General features: G+C 37.2%; 2 protein-coding genes across 2 annotated transcripts in view; both read right to left on the reverse strand.

Moving 5' to 3' along the window:
• The window catches only part of ATF6 (activating transcription factor 6), a 204,719-nt gene that overhangs the window by 82,802 nt on the left and 99,902 nt on the right, over positions 1–22,015 (reverse strand). The window lies entirely within an intron of this gene.
• LOC103591147 (proteasome activator complex subunit 3-like) lies at positions 2,986–3,742 on the reverse strand. The gene is made up of 2 exons (XM_008573559.1): positions 3,569–3,742; positions 2,986–3,343 (listed from the first exon to the last, which is right to left on the reverse strand). The coding sequence occupies exons 1-2, from the start codon at positions 3,740–3,742 to the stop codon at positions 3,002–3,004; spliced, it is 516 nt and encodes a 171-aa protein (XP_008571781.1). The 3' UTR covers positions 2,986–3,001.

Below are 22,015 nucleotides of genomic sequence, written 5' to 3' on the forward strand. Positions count from 1 at the left end.
TTTTTAATCTACATAGGTTAGAATAGACAAATATTTATGTCTATTTTAATAAGGACAGGCTCAAGTATAAGGTACATTTTCTAGATATAACTATGAATAAAATTTTTTAACAGATGATTAAAACAATTTTATATCTCAAATTAATTCACCTTACTCATGGAGAGAAATATATTCTTTTCACTCTTCCAGGTAAAATAGATAACGAAAATGAAAAAAAAAAAAAAAAAAAGAAATGTTTCATAAATCAAGCACTTCCCACACAGACATTGACACCACCTGAGAAAAACTTAACAGATGTCACTGCTACCTTAGAAAAACAAAAAAACCCACCACCAGTAACTGGAGTTCAAACTCAGAAATATTTCTTTTTAAAAAAAAACATTCAAAAGAAAAATTTCCGCTTTACATGTTAAATAATTCTTGCTGTTAAATAGGAAATTTTTTACAGCAGCTTTAAGAGTCAAGTCTGTACAACAAAAGTTCATGCTGGTTTTCACCCTTGGCAACCAAAACACACTGCTAAAGAAACTCCTAAAGAAAGACTCATTCAAAAGTGATTTCGCTTATTAAATGGGGATATGGGGAGGGGAGGTAGTTGTTAGGATCAATTAAAAGAAAACAGATAAAACAATCATGTTATGACCCTGACTATAACGAGATCTAAAGGTAATATTCGCAGCAAGGAATTCTCTTGTTCTATCCTTACAAAGATATTGCAAAGGGGGGGGGGTAGGATTACAAATGAGATTTAATAATAGACACTAGGCTCTGCTTACTATATGTCTTACAAAGATATTGCAAAAGGGGGGGGGGGGTAGGATTACAAATGAGATTTAATAATAGACACTAGGCTCTGCTTACTATATGGTCACCTAGTTTCAGAGGGTCTTATATTATGCAGAAAAGAAATTTCAATGGGAAATACATTCTCATCTCTCACAAAAAATTAATTTAATCCCTTGTAATTTTTCCACACCAAAAAATTGAGAAATAATTTGTTGCATGCAAATACTGTATAATTATAAAATATATTAAAAGGTTAAATAAGTTCATACCTTAGATATGTATACAGGCTTAAAAATATCATGAGAATTCAGTTAGTTGAATTGGAAAAAGATGAAGCCGTCATTGTGCACAGGAATAATCTCATTTCTATATATAAAAAAAACATCAAAAATAACTCCTACTCACCCGTTTTCTAAATTTGTACTATATAATGTCCACAAGTGGTATTGAGTGATGAATATCCTGAAATAATACTAATACTGAAACAAAGGTGTTTTAAATAAATACACTTCAGCTGGCTAAAGTATCTTTATCATCAGAAAAGATGAAATTCTAAACAAAAACCACTATGCAAAAAGGATTCATTGCATTATATCACAAGAAAGAAATTGTCCCTGACGCATGAGGTGACTCAGTGCAAAAATGTATCTTACCTGCAAATGAAATCTGGAAATGCTGAACTTTAAAAATACCAACAATAGGGCCGGCCCGTGGCTCACTCGGGAGAGTGCGGTGCTGATAACACCAAGGCCCCGGGTTCGGATCCCATATAGGGATGGCCGGTTTGCTCACTGGCTGAGCGTGGTGCTGACAACACCAAGTCAAGGGTTGAGATCCCCTTACCGGTCATCTTTAAAAAAAAAAAATTAAAAAAAATAAAAAAATAAAAATACCAACAATAGGGCCGGCCCGTGGCTCACTCGGGAGAGTGCGGTGCTGATAACACCAAGGCCCCGGGTTCGGATCCCATATAGGGATGGCCGGTTTGCTCACTGGCTGAGCGTGGTGCTGACAACACCAAGTCAAGGGTTGAGATCCCCTTACCGGTCATCTTTAAAAAAAAAAAATTAAAAAAAATAAAAAAAATAAAAAAATAAAAAAATAAAAATACCAACAATATAGTTAGTTCACTGTTGAGAAGACAATGGTTTCCCCTTACAGAGGCAGAAAAAGCAGGCAGGAGGGAAAAAAAACAAAGTCACATTTTAGAGTCTTTAAAGAATGATCCATACATACAATGTGAGAAGGAAATCTAGCCACCTTTAAGAAATATCTTGAGACCAAAAAAGAAGGGAGTTGAAAATCAACTGGGGGAGGGGGGAGTATATGTGATATAAAGCCTGATGGACTTAGCAGGGATTTATGAGATAAATGGATATGCAGAAGAAATTATAAGCTGTATGTAAAAGGAAACTGAAAGATGCTGAGATAGTAGAAGGTTTTGCAAGGAAGCCATTTTCAAGATTCTTCATTTTAAGGGAGGTGGATGTCCATCTCTCTGGAAGAAATAAAATTTATTACTCTTTATATGCTCATTTTTCCTACACATCATAGTTGAAAAATATCAAGGGTATGAGTCCAACTGAGGAGGAGGGTAACCTTATCCATCTGAAAATTAAAGTTCAGATAAGCACACAGGCCATCATAAAATGTTATAACAAAGTTTTATTTCAATCCTCTAAATTGGAAACTCCTTTCCTTGCAAAAACAAAAACAAAACAAAAAACGAATGATGGTGTCCCGGGGTCTGCCACCACCACCAACTCCCAACAGACCACACGAGAAATGACGTCCTGGGAGTTCCAGCGTTATTTCTGAGGTTTGAACAAAGAAACATACAGCAGAACCTTAGGAAAAGCTTCATTTAACTTTGTTATAAACTTTAGTTAAGTAACTCCCGAAACCATTCAATGTCACCAATGTCATAATAAAGAAACTTGGCCTACATCCATCTACAAAGCTGCTTTTAAAAATGGCAGTCCTTTCTCCTTGGCCAACCTTACCACATTCTATCAGACGGTTTGTCTCCATCCTCAAAAAGGGAAGATCAAATAAAAATTACAACAAAAGAAGATTCATTGTGAGGATAAGATGTGTGAAATTCGGTAACGCTCATTTCTAGTCGTCTCATCACCTGTGGTCATTAATAACCAGCCTTCTAGCTGCCAAAATAGCTCAGCCAACTCCTTTAGAAAAGTGGGATGGAGAAAGGTCCTCAGTATAGGTTGTTGGAGTTGGTGCTCCGAGGGGTCTTGATCTTCTCGATGTTTTTGAGGATTACGTCATGCAAAGTGGCATACTGGTTCCGTAAATGCAGCAGGATCTGGCGCACACTCAGGTACTCGTTTTCGTCGACCTCGGCTACAGTGCGGTGATAGTCTTCCACTTGGGGGTACTTCACTATCTTGGATACCAACTTGGCCCGGGTGTTGTAGTAGGTGGAGAAGCGGCGTAGATAGGAGGCGGCTGTGCTCTCCACGGTCCACAGCTGGTCCACGGTGTCTTCCTGGATAGACACTCCGAAGTTGTTGCCATCCTCCACCTTCGGGATGAGGAGCTGCACCCATATCCGCACAGTGTTGCACTTCTCCCTCAGCAGCTCGATCTCAGGTTTTACCCGCTCAATCAGTTCCACCAGATTCTGGTTGCTCCGCAGAAGCTGTCCCTCACCGCCCGGCAGTGCTGGGACCTTGACCGAGGACTGGGTCTGCAGAGGCAGCAGATCCCGGTTGGGCCCATCCCCTGCAGTGTCTGGGGAGGCGGGGAACTCCGGGGCTGGCACCGATCGGATTCTGGACAGGTCTTGCAGGCGGAGCTCCTGGACCCAGCTATCCAGCTCAGACAGCTTCTGAGGGAAGAAGGTGGACACCAAATTCTCGGCCTCCTGGGCAATCCGGGCCCGAAACTTATCTACTATCCCCTGCACATCCTGCTCTCGCTTCAGCGGGGAAGCCATGACCTCCAGAGGCCTCGAGCTTTGCGGTGGACAGGACCTGGGTTTCTCCCTGCTTGGAAGGCTGGGCTTAGGCCTTCGCAACCACCACTAACTCCCAACAGACCACACCGGAAATGACGTGGGGGGGGGGCCCAGCGACTCGCGCTGCGCCCGACCACGCCCTCCGAAAGACGCCTTCTGCACGCAGTGCCAGCCTTGGCGCTGCCAAGGCTCTTGGTGTGTGGAGGTTTCGAGCCAGGGCTGCAGGAGCATCGAGGTCCACGTGTTAGGGGAGACCTAGCTCTAGTTTCCAGAGCCGCCCCTCCCTTACCTACCAGCCTGGCTGACGGGAAGCCTGAACACAAAAGACAGTTCCTAAGAATGTCATTTAACTTAAGCATTGTGAAGCTGGCAATGACAAGTCGGATTCTTCCATGAACTTTTTGAAGTACCCTCATACCTTACTTAGTAACTCAAGGAAATCCACAGTTCCTGGATCCAGAATACGCTTTTTTTTTTTTTTTTTTTTGTGACCGACCGGTAAGGGGATCGCAACCCTTGGCTTGGTGTCACCCACACCGTGCTCAGCCAGTGAGCGCACCGGCCATCCTTATATAAGATCCGAACCCGCGGCCTCGGCACTCCCCCCAGCGGCGCACTCTCCCGAGTGAGCCACGGGGTCGACCCATACACATCTCTTTTGAAAAGCACCTCACCAAATGAGCTCTCCAGAGCAAGGTCTACATCTAGGGAGCGGTAAGTCACATCTTTACAGATAACCTGGACCTATCCATGCTTTCCTCTTAGAAAATCACAAGTGCTTCACTTCACAATGGTATTTTAATCAAGTTAACAAACTTCTGAGATCTTCTATGGCTTACTTATGCGGAAATATTAAAAGTTGACAAATCTGCACAAAGGGTGTATGTGAGTTCAGTATTATTCTTGCAACTTTTCTGTAAATTTGAAATTATTTCAAAATAAAAATTTAAAAAACTACCTTTTCCCGAAAGGCTTCCAGAACTAAAGACAAATTCTGTAAACTTCTGAAATTTGAGCCTATTTACTTATATTCATTTTCCTTCCCCTGAAATATTTTCTTTTTGTTGTTTTCAATACCACAGAGTAAAGTCCATGCCTTTGACTTTTATACTAAATTACTGACGTTTACTTCAAAAAGATTATTCTAAAGGTGCTATTGTATAGTTAGTTTCTTATGTAACTCTACCTCAATTAGACTATAAACTCCTTCAGGGCAGGGGCCAAGTCTTAATTTGTCTCCATCTCATCTGGCACAATGCCTTGGCATGGAGCAGGTGCTCAACACACCTGATGAAATGATCTTGAATTAGTAAGATTTTAGCTAACCATACCTTCACATGATCTACAACTTAAGAAGGAAGTATCAATAAAACAAACATGTTACAAGTTGGATTCTCCAGCAAGCAGACTCAGAGTTTGCTTACAGTAAGTTTATTAGGAACTGTTTTTAAGATGGAAGGGAAGAGACAGGAGGGGCAGAAGTTGTACTTGAATGCATTCTCAAGGCCTCAGCTGACCCCATGGAGAAATTGGGAAAGGCCCTTCAGAGTTGTCCTGAGTTAGGGACACGGCAATTCCTGAAGAGGGCTGTCTGGCAGCAGGACTGCCAGCTGTAGGGAAAGAATCCTTTAGTACTGAAAGGGGATCTAGGGAGTGCATGGCAGCTGCAACTACACATGTCATAGTAAGATACTTATACTAACAAAATAGCAAATTGTGTTCAAGTCAACTATGATCAGCCCCGACTAGGAGTTAGAAATTTGAAGATGGTTTCTGTGTTCAGATTTCTTCAAGTCTTGTAGGACTGTGATAAAGAAGGATGCATTGGAAAAAAATTATATATGGGGTGGAGGGGATAAAGGGATATATATACATATATTTGTATTTGTGGGAGAGATATTGGGGAACTACTGGTAAATTGGATCTCAAGGTATAATGGAATGAGGCAGGAGAAGTAAACAAAGACCAGCTCATGGAGGCAGGCCCCTGTTTGCCATGCTTAAGGAATTTGGATTTAATAAAAGCCAATCAAGGAATTTAGGAAGGGAAAAAATACACACGGATGATATGAAGGGTGGAAGTGGATCTGAAGAAGAGACTAAAGGAGGAGAGACTTGTCATAATCCAAATGAGAAAATACTTGTATGCCTCATTTAAAGTAGCGGTGATGGGGTTGAAGAGAAGAATCAAAACAGATTTAGAAAGTAAAATTAAAAATATAAGCACATCTTGTTTCATGCATTTCACAGATACTGTATTTTTTTTTTTTTTTTTACAAATTCAAGGTTTGTGGCAACCCTGTGTCGAGCAAGTTTATTAGCATCATTTCCCCAACAGCATGTGCTTACTTGATGTCTCTGTGTCATATTTGGTAATTCTCAAAATATTTCAGACTTTTTCATTATTACCATATCTGTTATGATAGTCTGTGGTCAGTGATCTTTGATATTACTATTGTAATTGTTTTTGGACAACACAAACTGCGCCCATATAAGATGGTGAACTTAATGGATAAATGTTTGTGTTCTGACTGCTCCACCAACTGTTTATCCATTTCTCTCCCTTTCCTCAGGCTTTCCTATTCTCTGAGACACAACAATATTGAAATTAGGCCAATGAATAACCTTTCAATAATAATATTGAAATTACGCCAATGAATAATGGCTTCTAAGTGTTCAAGTGAAAGGAAGAGTCACACCTCTCTCACTTTAAATCAAAATCTAGAAATGAGATTAAGTTTAGTGAGGAAGAAATGTCAAAAGCTGAGATAGGCCTTAAGCTAGGCCTCTTGCACCAAACAGCCAAATTGGAATGTAAAGGAGAAGTTCTTGAAGGAAGTGAAAAGTGCTATTCCAGTGAACACACAAATGTTAAGAAAGAGAAATAGCCTTTGTAGGGAAAATAAAGGAAAATGGTCAGGGCTCCTCAAGTGTTCAGAATCTTGCTGAGCATTTGATGTAAATATGCATGTGCACCCAGGCATTCCTTGGTTATTGTCTAAAGTAATTGCACATGTGCACCCAGGTGGCCTTAAGTATAAAAGACGAGTGGCTCTGATCCACAGTGCCCCCCCCACTGGGATGTTCCTGGGGGCACCACGGGGAGGCCACTACTGCTGCTGGAGGCTGTTGCTGCAAGCTATTGCTGCCAGGGCCCCTGGGATCCTCCAGGAGGCCACTGCCACTGCTGCTGGAGGCTGCTATAAGCTGTTGCTGCTACTGCTAAGGACTGAGCTCGTGTCATCTGCCAACGGCTCCCAGGATCTTTCCCAATTACCTAGCATGCACCTGCACGTGAGGGGTCTGGTGACCTAGTCTGTACAATGGGTTTGAAGTGTCTAAGCCCTAACCCTGACAATACAAATGGAAACTTAGTATAACTAAAATAATGAAACATTTCGGCATTAGTTATGAAATGCCTAACCATACAATTAGCATAGCTATTGCTTTAACCCCACAACTGGCATAGTCGTGTCGCTTTAGCAATACAGCCTTATTGCTGATGTGGAGAAAGTTTTAGTGGTCTGGATAGAAGATCAAACTAGTCACAACATTCCCTTAAGCCAATGCCTAATCCAGAGCAAGGCCCTAACTCTCTTCAATTCTATGAAGGCTGAGAGAGGTGAGGAAGCTATAGAAGAAAAGTCTAAAGCTAGCAGAGGTTAGTTCATGAGGTTTAGAAAAGCACCTTTCTCCATAACATGAAAGTACAAGGTGAGGCAGCAAGTGCTGATGTACAAGCTGCAGCAAGTTATTCAGAAGATGTAGCTAAGATCATTGATGGAGGTGACTACACTAAACAATAGATTTTCAATGTAGATGAAACAGCCTTACACTGGAAGAAGATGCCATTTAGGAATTTCACAGCTAGAAAGGAGAAGTCAATGCCTGGGTTCAAAGCTTCAAAAGTCAGGCTGACTCTCTTGTTAGGGGCTAATGCCGCTGAAGACTTTAAGGTGAAGCCAATGCTCATTTGCCATTCCAAAAAACCTAGGGCCCTTAAGAATTATGCTAAATCTACTCTGCCTGTGCTCTATAAGTGGAACAACAAAGCCCAAGTGACAGCACATCTTTTACAGCATGGTTTACTGAATATTTTAAGCCTACTGCTAAGACCTACTGCTCAGAAAAAAAGATTCCTTTCAAAATATTATTGCTCATTAACAATGCACCTAGTCACCTAAGAGCTCTGATGAAGATGTACAAAGAGATTAACGTTGTTTTCATGCCTGTTAACACGACATCCATTCTGCAGCCCATGGATCAAGGAGTAATTTTGACTTCCAAGTCTTATTATTTAAGAAGTACATTTTATAAGGCTATAGCTGCCATAGATAGTGATTCCTCTGATGGATCTGGGCAAAGTAAATTGAAAACCTTCTGGAAAGGATTCACTATTCTAGCTGTCATTAAGAACATTCATGATTCATGGGAAGAGGTCAAAATAGAAGTTTGGCAGTTGATTCCAACCCTCATGGATGACTTTGAGGGGTTCAAGACTTCAGTGGAGTAAGCAACTAAGCAGATTGTTGGGAAAATATAGGAAAAATGGTCACGGCCCCTCAGATGTTCAGAATCTTGCCGAGCATTTGATGTAAATAGGCATATGCACTCAGACATTCCTTGGTTATAGTCTAGCATAATTGCGCATGTGCATCCAGGTGTCCTGGGTTATGGACTTAAGGATGAGTGGCTCTGATCCACGGAGCTTCTCATCCCCAGGATGCCCCCCCGTGGGGGGGGCATGGGGAGGCCACTGCTGCTGCTGGAGGCTGCTGCTAGTGCCCCCGGGACCCTCTGCAAGGCCACTGCCAATGCCGGACCTATAAGCTGCTGCCACTGAGGACTAAGCTCATGTCATCTGCCAATAGCTCCTCGAATCTTTCTCAATTACCTAGCATGGACCTACGTGTGAGGGGTCTGGGGACCCAGTCTGTACAATGAGTTTGGAGGGTCTGAGCCCTAGCTCTGACAGTATAAATGGAAACTTAGTATAACTAAAATAATGAAACATTTTGGCTTTAGTTATGATTTGCCTTACTTTACACAGACGTAGTGGAAATATTAAGAGAACTAGAATTACAAGTGGTGCCTGAAGATGTGACAGAATTGCTGCAATCTCATGATAAAAAATTTTAACAGATGAGTTGTTGCTTCTTATGGATGAACAAAGAAAGTGGTTTCTTGACATGGGATGAAGAAGATGCTGTGAAGATGCTGTAAACATTGTTGGAATTACAAGGATTTAAAATATTACATAAACCTAGTTGATAAAGCAGCAGCAGTGTTTGAGAGAATTGACTCTAATTCTGAAAGAAATTCTCCTGTGGATAAAATGCTATCAAACAACATCACATACTAAAGAGAAATCTTTCACGAAAGGAAGGGTCAACTGATGTGCCAAACTTCATTGTCATCGTATTTTAAGAAATTGCCACAGACACCCCAAACTTCAGCAACCACATTGAGGATAGACCCTCCACCAGCAAAAAGACTGCAACTTGCTGAAGGCCCAGCTACTTGTCAGCAAAATATTTTTTAAATTAAGATATATACATTGAGTTTTTTAGACATAATGCTATTGCACACTTATACTACAGTATAGTGTAAACATAACTTTATATGCACTAGTAAACCAAAAAATTCATGTGACTCATTTGATTGAGATATTCACTTTATTGCAGTAGTCTGGAACCAAATCTGCAATATCTCTGAAGTGTGCCTATACTTGGTGATAATTTTGGATGTGGAGAAGTGAGAAAAGGTAGAATTCAACACTATGTAACTTTTTTTTTTTTTTTTTGCTTAGGAAAAGAATTTCTATTTATACTTACATTAAACCTCCCCCAAAATGTGAATTAGATATACATACATTTTGACACACACATTTACATTCAAGCTAGGGGAATTTAGATAGAGCTATCAAGCAGAAAAGGAAAACCAAATCTTGAAACTTGCCGACAACTTTACCATATCTTAATTTTCTTCATAACTTTGGCTACAAAAGATTACAATGGGGGCCGGCCCCATGGTGCACTCGGGAGAGTGCGGCGCTGGGAGCGCAGCAGCGCTCCCGCTGCGGGTTCAGGTCCTATATAGGGATGGCTGGTGCGCTCACTGGCTGAGCACTGGGCCGGGGACACCAAGCCAAGGGGTGCAATCCCCTTACCGGTCCAAAAAAGGAAAAAAAAAAAAAAAGATTACAATGGGGGCCGGCCCCATGGTGCACTCGGGAGAGTGCGGCGCTGGGAGCGCAGCAGCGCTCCCGCTGCGGGTTCAGGTCCTATATAGGGATGGCTGGTGCGCTCACTGGCTGAGCACTGGGCCGGGGACACCAAGCCAAGGGGTGCAATCCCCTTACCGGTCACAAAAAGGACAAAAAAAAAAAAAAAAGATTACAATGGAACTATTATGAAAATTTCCTTTTATACCCAAAACATCCTCAATGGTGTTATGGTTTAACAAATGGTCACTGTTTTCATAAAGTAAGTATTTCTAGTTGCTCTTTTAAATAAGTAGGGAAGTTTCTTTCTACTTACATTATGATGCTGATTAATGCAGCCATTTATACGGAATGATTTCTTTAGTTGTCTCATGATAGACTATAAAATCCTTTAGGAGATTCAGCTGGTATTTTTTCTGGTATGATGTAAGAGTTTTATTCATAATGTTTCCTGTACTTGTTAACAAGGTTGATAGGAGAATAACAGCTCCTAAATTTTCTTCCCCCAATGACCAACAGCAACGAGCAGTTGTTTTTAAAAAATTATTTAACGTATTTCCATGCCTTGATTTGACCCATGAAATTAAAACTGAGTGCTAACAGGTGAAGGAATGCCAGGGACAGCTGTGTAGAATGTCTTGTTCAGGTCGGTTTCTACTTTCTCCACAGCCCAGCAGGGTTCATCATGTACTGGTGCCAATAATTGACACACCACTCTTCTTTCACAAATACCTACAGTTTTATGGATTGATTATCCCTTACAAATCTTCCAACTCTGAAACTATGCCCTGTGAAGAAGGGATTCTGCAGTCCTATGTGTGACTTACATTTACAGAACTATTCTGAGCAACTGTTCTTGTATGAACTATTGGACATAAATGTAACCTTGAGATACAGACTGGGATTTAATCCTTCAAAATACATTTTTTTCACTGATTTTTCTGTTTATAGAAGTAAGGAGAAACAAACAATGGGATTAAATCTAGGTAATCTTAAGACTCTGGTGGGTGGTAATATTTATTCCCTTATATTTATAAAATTCTTCAATTCAGTTCGCAATGGATCTTAAATTTTCTAGCCAATGGCCTCATTTACCACTTATGAATAGTTTTACAATGTAATTACTAAGAACCCTGCCAGAGCCAATTTCTAGGGTTGACAAATATATCACATCCTCCTCCTTCATTCTTTCTGTTAGACTGCTACACACAAGAGTACAGAAACAAACAATATAGAGGTAGTTGCTGCAGTGTCTCTTTCTCAGTTGTAGTTGCCATTTTACCATCTCCAGAACTCAGTCTCCAAATCTAATGTGTACATGCATGGCTTTAAATGAAGCAGAGTGGCAATATAGCACTGTGGTTAAGGCTATGAAGTTAGCCTGCCACATTCAAATCCTGGCTTTTCTACTTACTACCTATGTGACCATGGTTAAGTTATTTAACCTCTTTCTGATCATCTTCCTCATCTATAAAATGAGCAGTATAAAAGTAGCTATCTCACAAAAGTTGTTTTGAGGATTAATAGTTAATACATGTAAAGAATTTAAGCACTGTACCTTGAACATAGTAATTACTCAATAAATGTTACCTATTATTAAAGGAGGTCTCTACATCAGCATTCCAAAATCTCCCTTCATCCTTTGAAGTGGAGAACTGTGAATTATATACAAACAAAGATATAATTTTTTTATATGCTACCTTGTTATTTAGCAATGATAGCTAATTTTACTACAGGGCTGAATATAAGTAAATTTTTAAAAACTGGCTTAAATTTCTGAGATGATCAGTATTCAAAGGCCATAGAACCGAAGGCACAAGTGAAGTAAGCACAAAGTTTACTGGAAAGTGCATTGGCTGAAAAGTGCATATCTGAACAGAACCCCTTCTTAAAATAGCTATGTATTCATCAAGTGAATATTATTTTATCTTACAAATTACATAATTGGTATAGTTTGGAAACAATGATGTCACTCAAGTGTCCTTAGGATCATTGATTTTAGCAAAAATCTACTCATCTCTGGATCCTAGATTCCTGACTTTTTAAAATTCATTGACGAATGACTCTCCACCCAAGGCAATGATGGCTTCCTTGTTTATGAAATTCCTTGTACTAGATGAAAAATGAATCCTCTAGTTCTGCATTTCTCTGATGAACTGAGTCCCTCAGTTCTCTATTTTTTGTGTGTATTCACATTTTGATGATAAAAATAATTGATGCAAGCATACTGCGTGTCATATTATAACTGCCATGCATTATTGAGGCCAGCAATTATGTTTTTTATGATTATGACACCAAGTACCATTTCTTTAATGGATTGGCAAGAAGGGAGCCTATTAGGTATGATTATCCTTTTTCCCCTTCCCCCAAACAACTGTTAATCAGATAGAGCAAAGTTTTTTGTTTTTGTCTTTTTAGTGGTTCACATAGACAAAAATTAAGTTATCACAGAGTACTCAACAGTATGGAAATATTTAATTAAAAATTTGAAGTACCTACACTAGGAAAGAATCACCTTCACTTGCAAGTAATGACTATTTCACAAAAACATGATGTGTTACATAAATTATAGCTGATTTAAATTTTATCTTTGTAATTTTATTTACATGTAATATATACAATTATTTTGATTTTGTAATTGTAAACTAGAATTTAAGGTGTTTCTAAAATTTAGTTTTATGTTTATACTATAAGTATTTAATAAACCTAAGTCAAACCTGGAGGAGAATTTCTTCCTTTAAAAGGAATTAACTTCCTTTTAAATGCCTCTTCTGAATGCCTTGTGCAAACAATTACAGAGTTATCATCCTTCAATGCAAGTCTAATCATATTTCTGTCTTCTACAGGGTAAGACCCAAATTCCTTAAATGTGGCCCACAAGCTCCTTCATGATCTGGATCCTGCCATCATTTATTTCCCAGAACCTACTCTACATACCAATAGTTCTCTCACTCATCCTATGTGTTGACATATTCACCTCTGTGTGTGAAATGCAACACTACTTCATCTTCCTCCCACTCTCTACCCTACTCACTCTTCTTTAATTAACTCAAGAATTGTTTTCTGAAAAATATTCCCTGATACCACCTACTCCTTCCATAATGAAGTTAGTGCTCCTCTCCCAAGTTAAATAGTGTAATAATATCTAAAGGGTTAGGGTTAGGGTTAGGCTGCTGAAAGGATTAAATGAAATAACATATAAGACATCTAGGACAGTAAATACTTCATAAATAGTAGTAATTTTATTTGTAATCTCAGAGTATTCTGCATTATATCTTTTTTATAATTCCTATCACAGTGTTATAATTTTGGATTTACAAACAAATCCAAAATTTTCTCCACTATAATAAATTCCTTGAGAACAAGGATTTTAGCTTATTCATTTTTACATATTCTGTGGTAGCACAGTGCCTGGCAACAGTAAGTGTTCAATGAACATTTACCAAATGAATAAATAAATTAATGAAGTCAAACAAGATAAAATGTTATCAGACAGAACCTGACTAGCAGAAGAGACAGGACTTATAAGTAACTTTTCTTTTTCTTTTTCTCTGAAAAATTGCTGAATTATGCTACCTCATATGAAAATCTATGTTGGGGATCTAACAACAGACTTCTGGGCTAAATTCTTTAAGGCTTTATATGAGAGAGGTAGGAAATATTTTTTTTTTCTCCCATCAACAGCACTCAGAGTTTCACATTCTGCTTTTGACTCTGGTAATATGCCAGAATTTTACTAGTTAAAGTATTAATAGGTTCTAAAAAATAGCCCACACTTAAATAACTGAAATGAAGTTCATCTGTAGAACAGTAGTCATGCAATACTACATGTTTGTGCAAAATGAACATATTGGGGAGTAGGGGAGGACTGGAGAGGTACACACAAGGAATAAGGGTGATGCTGGCTCTGACTCATGCTCCTACTATTTATTTATAGCTTCTTATTAGTATGGGATTTATTTTATTTGGCAAAAACACAAGATTTCTACTGACTGAGAGAGAAAGATGTAAGAAAATGCCTAAGCATAAAACTTCTACAGCTGAATAATAATCTGAAACTCAGTGCTGTATCAACAGGCTCCCCAGGGAATGATGCAAACTGAAACCACTCCAGAATTACAAGTTTCAAGAGCTGCAGACTTTACTACTAAAAGTAAAGTAGTGGTTAACCAAAGATTTTATTCCTCTATAGACACCTCCATCTATAAATGCTAAATTCACTAGTTGGACCTAGATTTTTAGGTTAGTATACAAAATATTTACAAGTTCTTAATTTCTCTAAATAATTGGCATGAGTAAATTAGTCAAAAGCAAATTTTAAAAGACAAGACAAAGAATTTATATGCTTCAAAAACTGAAAAAATGTAATTTTTCAATGTTCATTTAAAATTACTCCCTACACTCTTACTCTGATTTTACTTCTCAACACTAATCACAAACTGATATTCCATTAAATGTTTATTTGTATATTTGTTTAGTGTCTGTGCCAAGAATGTAGGCTCTGGAAGAGTGAGGGCTTGTTTTGTCCATTGCTGAATTCTTTGCAGTGAGGACAGCCAGAAACATAATGGCTATTCAATAAATATCTTTTTGGATCAATGACGGTAAAATTGGTTAAAACTCTTGATTAAATAATTTTTTTGAGGATAGCTGCAGTTGGAAGAGATTTTATTAAAAAAAATTATAAAAGTCAGGCAATTATTCAAACAGAAAGTTACAATTTAGCATGAATAAAGTTGTTTGTATAATAAAATGAGTTCTTAAAAAGTTTGAGGAAAGGAATCTTTTATACTCTGAAAATATCTTGCATTTATGTTTGCTTTTAAAGAGCAACAAAAAAGGCACTACTAGTTTTAAAAAGCTGGGGTTTTGGTGTTTATCACTACCATTCACCTTAAAATACAGATGTTAGTTTCAAAATGAAATTAAGATTCATATTCTGGTAAATGAAAAATATGCCTTCCTAGTTTTATATTTTAAAATCAGGTCAATTGCATAAAACTGCAGTAAAATCAAAAAAAGAAAAAAAAACAAATAAAAACAATTTAGTCTGGACCTCTTTGGTTCTATGAAGTATTTTACCTAAGGAGACATTATATTCTCTCTAATCTAAGCTGAATACAAAATTGGTAAAATAATCCTCAGAGGATAATACTTTTCAAATAACCAGCAACCATATATGCACAGAAAATCAGCTGACCATTTCTTACTGTATGATAGGGCATTATACATATTTACATATTTTACTAAAAAATAAGCAAGATAAACTTTATAACTAAAAAGATGACCCAAAAGCCTCAGACCTAAGTGAAGTTGTTTCATCAGGATGGACTTGAACTATTTTATGTTTGAATTCAATTTATCATTAATTTTTTATCTTTTTAACAACCTGTGCACTCCTGCTACATATAAAAATGTCAGGTAACAGGTTTCATCTGAAAATGAGAAAAAAAGAATCGCAACCTTGTGCAATTACTTCTATTAACAATTACTAAACCTATGCTGATATAATTTTTTAAAATCTTTATATGATTTTGCATATATGCTATTAAAACTTCTAAAAGAATAATAAAGGCTGGCTTTATGCTACAAATGAAAATGTTTATTACATCTTCTAGACAAACTCATGACAGATATATCAGTCATGTCTAAATCATCCATCTAAGATCAATATGAAAAGGTCAGATTAAAGACTACATAGTTTCTTTTCAATTATCAGCTGATGTCACTAAATCTATCCAAATGAATGTGATGTCCATTTGAATAAACCCTAAAAACAGTCTGCTGTTACTCAATTTTCTATATGTAATCTAAGTCTCTAGTTTCTGTATACATCCTGTGAAATGAACATTAAATTAGAATCAGTACAGGAAATATTTAAAAGAACTCCAAAATCACTTATTCTAAAAACTATTAGAAGAGGTTATACACTATTGAGGCAGATGCTAGCTATCTTTCTGTTTGGACGAGTCCTTCCGTTCAAATTTCTGATTCCCTTTCTCCCCAAAACAGAAAAAGGTAGATCTAAATGTTCTAAATCAAGCCTTCATAAACCCAGTTAGGTGATGGTAATTCCACTGTTGTAAAATCTTGCGCTCTTTCCAAACATACTCATTTTCTCTCTGCTGATGGATGATAAGGAAAATAATAGCATTAAAATGAATCTTTCTGGGGAGTTGGTGGAGGGGATGGATCATGGATGATCAGCTAAAGCTAATGAAAACAAACTCTCTCCCCTTGTCCTATCCATTTATGGGTTCTTCATACTGTAGCCACATGCTTCAAAGGTCAATTCCCTGATGATAGAAAAATAAACATATATTGAATACCTACTATGTGTTAAGTATTGTGCCAGTACTCGCTTTATTATTTTGTTTAAACTCCTCAACAACCCAGGAAAAGGTAATTATTAACATTTCCACAAGAGATAAGGACACTACCTCTGTGAAAAGTATTTCTCTCATGTCTTTAAGTTTGTAAGCAGTAGAATAATGCTGATTAAAACCCACATTTATCTGACTCAAAAGCCCATGCTACATGATTGCCTACAAAAAAATGCTGCATCAGCTCTCAGAAAGTAGTTTTCTCCACTAAACTAAAAAGAAATGACTTACAGCTAAGTGGAAAAACTTTCTTATTTCTGAATAAGACTGCACAGTGCTATAAGATAAACTATATCCTGTGATATTTTCTACTCTTTAAGCCAATGCATAGAACATGTGTATGTGTATACACATTCATGTATACATAATACATGTATTTTTAAAAGATCCATTCTAGAATCTGATTCTAAAGCTCTTTTTTACTAAATGAAGGAAAACAAACCACTAATAGATTAGACAAGAAGTAACAGAAGATTTTTATAAGAACTTTATTTTTAGTTCCTCTTGCACTTACTTTTCTGTGTATTTCCTAGCACTGTGATCTATACAGACATCTATTATGTATTTGTCTTGTCTAGTCTCAAGAATTTTGGTTTGGCAATATCTTCTGCTATCCATTACACTTTTGCTATAATTATCTACAGTATATGGTATGTTTCCAAAGAGTGTATAAATAACACTTCATTGGTTAAAGTATAAAGACTGGAAATTTGAGGATGAAGAAGTTCAATCACAGGATACTGTTTTAAGAAGTTCCAGCAAAATGTAAAATCTAACAAAGTCAAGGATAACACAAAGAAAACTGAAAGCCTGGTATAACCTTTTAAACTTGGCATTGTTTTAATTCTTCCCTTGAATATCATAAGTATGGATATCCATTAAGCAAAAACTGAACTTTGATCCATACCTTGCACCATATACAAAAATTAACTCAAAATGGATCATAGAACTAAATGTGAAAGCCAAAACCATAAAACATTTTACAAGAAAACATATGAGAAAATCTTTGTGACCTTGAGTTAGGCAAGTATTTCTCAGGACAATGAAAGCACAATCCATAAAAGAAAAAGGTGATAAATTGGACTTCATCAAACTTAAGAATTTCTGCTCTTTGAAAAACAGTAAGATTAAAAGACAAGCAACAGACTGGGAGAAAATATTTCCAAATCATGTATTTGATAAAGGACTTGTATCTAGAATATATAAAGAACTCCCAGAACTTCCAGATTGCTGAACCAGGAATTTGCTGGAGGGTAGGCACACAGAGAGGGCATGGAAACACTATGCCCTCTCTGTGTGCCTTGCCCTACACATCTCTTCCCTCTGGCTGTTCATCCATATACTTTGTAATCATAATAAACCCATAAACATAAACTCTTCCCTGCTGACTTTGACAAAACAAGTTGCCATGTTGTGAGCTGCCCTGAGGAGAGGCCCATGTGGCAGAAACTGAGGGTAATCTCCAACTGACAGCAAGAAACTGAGACCTTCAGTCCAACATCCCGCAAAGATGTTCAGTTCATAAGAGACTGAATTCTGCCAACAATCATGTGAGCTTATACATGGATCCTTCCTCAGTCAAACCTTGAGATGAGACTGCAGCCCTGACCTTTGTGACTGTAGCTTTCAGATGAGACCCTGGAGAAGTGGACTAAACAAAGCTATGCCTGGAATCCTGACCCATAAAAACTGAGATAATAAATGTGTGTTGTTCTAAGTTGCTAAACAAAACAAAAACACAAAAACAACAACCAAAAGTACTTTCAAATCAATGATAAAAAACAACTCAATAAAAAATTTGGCAGAAGATTGATTAGACACTTAACCAAAGAAATATGGATGGCAAATAAGCACATAAAAGATGGTCAAAATTATTACTCATTAGGAAATACAAATTAAAACTACAATGAGATACCACTACACACCTACTGGAATGGCTAAAATTAAAAAGACTGCCTATATCAAGTGTAGACAAGTATGTAGAGGCACTAGAACTCTCACATACTGCTGGTGGGAATATGAAATGGTGCAGCCACTTTGGAAAACAGTTTGGCAGTTTCTCAAAACTTAAACATATATTTACTATATAATCCAGCTGATAGAGTTTGGATTTATTGTCCCCCCAAAACTCACATGGAAATCTGATCCCCAAGGTAGCAGTGTTCGGAGATGTTTGAGTCATGGGGGCAGATCCCTCATGAATGGATTAATGCTCTCCCAAGGGAGTGGGGGTGGTGAGTGAGTTCTCACTCTGTCAGTTCCTGCCAGAACTTGTTTAAAAGACGCTGGCTCATTCGTGTGTGCTCCCTCTCACACTCGCTCTCTCTTGCTCTCTCTCGTTCTCGCTTCCTCTCGCCCTGTGATGTTCTTGAACTTGACAGCTGCATTTTCTACCATGAGTAGAAGCAGCCTGAGGCCTGCGCCAGATGCAGCTGTCCCAGAATCATGAGCTAAATAAACCTCTTTTCTTCATAAATTACCCAGTCTTGAATATTCTGTTACAGCAACACAATAACAGACTAATACGCCAACCATTCCACTCCTAGGTATTTACACAAGAGAAATGGGAGCATATGTCCCTACAAACACTTGCACACAAATATTCATAGTAGTTTTATTTGTACTAGTCAACAATGGAAGGTGAATGTACAAGCAAACTGTACTATATCCCTGTAGTGGAATTCTATTCAGCAAAAGAGGAATGAACTACTTACACAAGCAACAATGTAGGTGAATCTCAATTATGCTGGAGGAAAAAAATACATAATGTTGATTCCTAAAGATGTAAATTAATTTTTAGTAACAGAAAGATGATCGTTGGTTGCCTGGTGACTGGGGACAGAATGGTCAGGAAGTTGTTACAGAGGGGCATGAGGAAACAAAACTTTTCAGAATGATGGGCCTTCTGGTTTTGACTATGGTGATATTTCATTGACATATACATGTCAAAACTTATAACATGTTCAGTTAAATATGTGCAGTTTATTATATGTCAATTATACCTCCATAAAGCTGTTAAAAAACAAAATAGAACTAATCTTCACCTTTAAAAAACTCATACAGCAATGTATAGCATATAAAATTACACTATCAATTTTAAATTACAAACTATTAAATAAAAATCTTTGCTTCATATGGCAGAGACTTAAATTTAGACCAGCCACAAAATTTTATTCTTATATAAAGAAAATCAGGGTCTTCCAAATGGTATAGTTCCTGTTGCTACAAAGCCTAACTCCTTAGAAGGTGATAGGGCAGAAATCCAAGATAAACACTAAATGTTTAAATATTCCTGATTAAAATAGCACAAAATTAAAGTTTATTTATTTTGAAAATAATAAAGAACATGTCAAATGAAAACAAAATAATATTATTAAGTTGCATCTACAAATTCCTGTAAATTTTCTAGCTTCCAATAGCTGGAACCAAAGAAAGGTGTGAGGAAAGAGAAGAGGGAGAAGAAGGATGAGGGATGGCACTTTTCCTCACAGCATCTAAAACTGTTAAAGGTCAGAAATTTCAAAGATGCCTGATGATGTTAGTAGAAAAAAAAGCTATTACGTAACTATGTAAAAACCATGCCAATCTTCTCACTAATGTTTCTTTGTTTTTTGGAAAATATAAGGGACTTCTGAAACCAAAAAGTTTGAGAACCACTGATCCACATAAGTCTAAAGATTTCCACTCTCTTACTCAGTAGAGTCTTGGATGTGATGGCAAAATAGGAGCCTGAAAGGTCAGGGTCAGACATATAGAAGACAAGCAGATGGGTAGATAAACATATACATACATACATATGTCAGAGAAATGTCTGCTTGCATAGCTCTGAGTTGGATTTTCTTCATTCCAAAATCAAGGAAGATTATTTTTTTTACTATGTATCATTCTCTTTAGTTCACACTGCTTGTTACCTCCACCAGAACAGATTTCCAAAAGTTGCTAGTTCAAAGCACATTTTAGAGGGAGAATTCAACCAGCCTCTTTAAAAAACTTCAAAGTAAACATGTGGACACCACCCTTCTCTAAGGCAGACTCATTTTTAACAGAATAAAAGTTACTGAATTTCTATTCAATAAAAAAATCAGTTACCCTATTTAGAAGATGCTGAGTGGAAAATTACAAGTGAATAAAAGAAACAGGTAGCTATCTATATGATCCAACATCTACTAGGAATATACAGAAAAAGCAAACTTATGTCATTCTTTAGAGCAGTCTTCTGCCACAAATTAATCAGTTTAATATCAAGAACCATTTTCCTCAAAACATCTCTTGATATGAAAATTATTATTTTTATCCTCAAAGAACTGATCATGTCTCTTTTCATTCTAACAAAACTGTCAAAACTTTTGCTGCATGTAATAAAGAATGCTTAATTCATCCAAAAAAACCCCAATGAAATCAGAAAAGAAATAGCCATGAAACATAAACTGAATAACTGAGGCCTGTTTATTCTGTATATATTCTAATTTTTCAAGATTTACTTCAAGGTGTATTATAATCAGATGACTAAAGAAATTATTCAAAGACAGTCGATGACAAATTCAACAATTTAAGTTTACAAGCTTTTCTTGAATACGTTCCATACACGAAATAAGCACTGTGGTGGGGCTAAAATGCTAACATGGTGCCTCCTCTTAGGACATCACGAACACACATTATAGATAAGTTCTATAGACATTAAGCATATTCAGTCTGGAGTTTAAAATGATCCACAGTCTATTTAGCACCCGAATTGGAAAATAATCTTCTCTGTTCATGTATTACCAAGATCAGTGTTTCAACTCTGAAACACAGAGAAGATCTTAGTGTGGGTCTATAGTTTTCCTCATGCAAAATGGTACTTAGCCTTTTTAAAATGTATTTGAATTCACTTGTTTTCAAAGACTGATTTCTAGATTTACCCTGAGAAACCGATGGCCCTGATAATAGTCAAGAGGCTGGTCTATCACAAATTATCTGTCATGTTATGGTGATGGTATAAGCTAATTTATAAAATTGTGTCAAACTGATGGATTTGGTATCCAATTCATTCGTTTGTTCATTCACTCAATATTTATTGAGTACCTGCTACATATCTGGCACAATACTGTGTACTGGGAATAGAATGATGACTAAGACAGAGAAGGTTCTTGTCCTCAGGATGCCTATAGTCTTGCAGGGGAAACAGAGATTAAACAATCACATAATTATTTAGTTAGATACTCTATTCCTACTCCTAGCTAACCACCCATCTTGTTGGCTTCCAGTGTGATGCCCATATTATAAATTGGACAACTCCTCAAAGCCTACCCATGTAGGATCTTTATAGTAAATTAGCAGCAATATGTTGAAATAAATACCACACAATTATTAGCCCAATTTTTCAGGAAAAACCAACTAAGTGTCAGTGTTCAGATTTGCTGATGGTGTCAAAAGTTAAACAAATTAGAGTCCAAAATGAGCAAATTACTGCATATGGGGGAAGGGAGGAAATGACATGAGTGTTTCAGACCTTAATCCTGAGTCAGATCTTAAACCGTCAACTTTTCTTAACTATAATAATAATTGCTTCCTCTATAATTAAGTTTTATGACATCATCCAAAAGTTTGTACCAAATTTTGTTTAGACATAAAATGATCTAACAGGCTACTTTACTAGTTTTATGAG

This window comes from Galeopterus variegatus, unplaced genomic scaffold, assembly GCF_000696425.1.
Source record: "Galeopterus variegatus unplaced genomic scaffold, G_variegatus-3.0.2 Scaffold933, whole genome shotgun sequence".
Taxonomy (NCBI): Eukaryota; Metazoa; Chordata; class Mammalia; order Dermoptera; family Cynocephalidae; genus Galeopterus; species Galeopterus variegatus.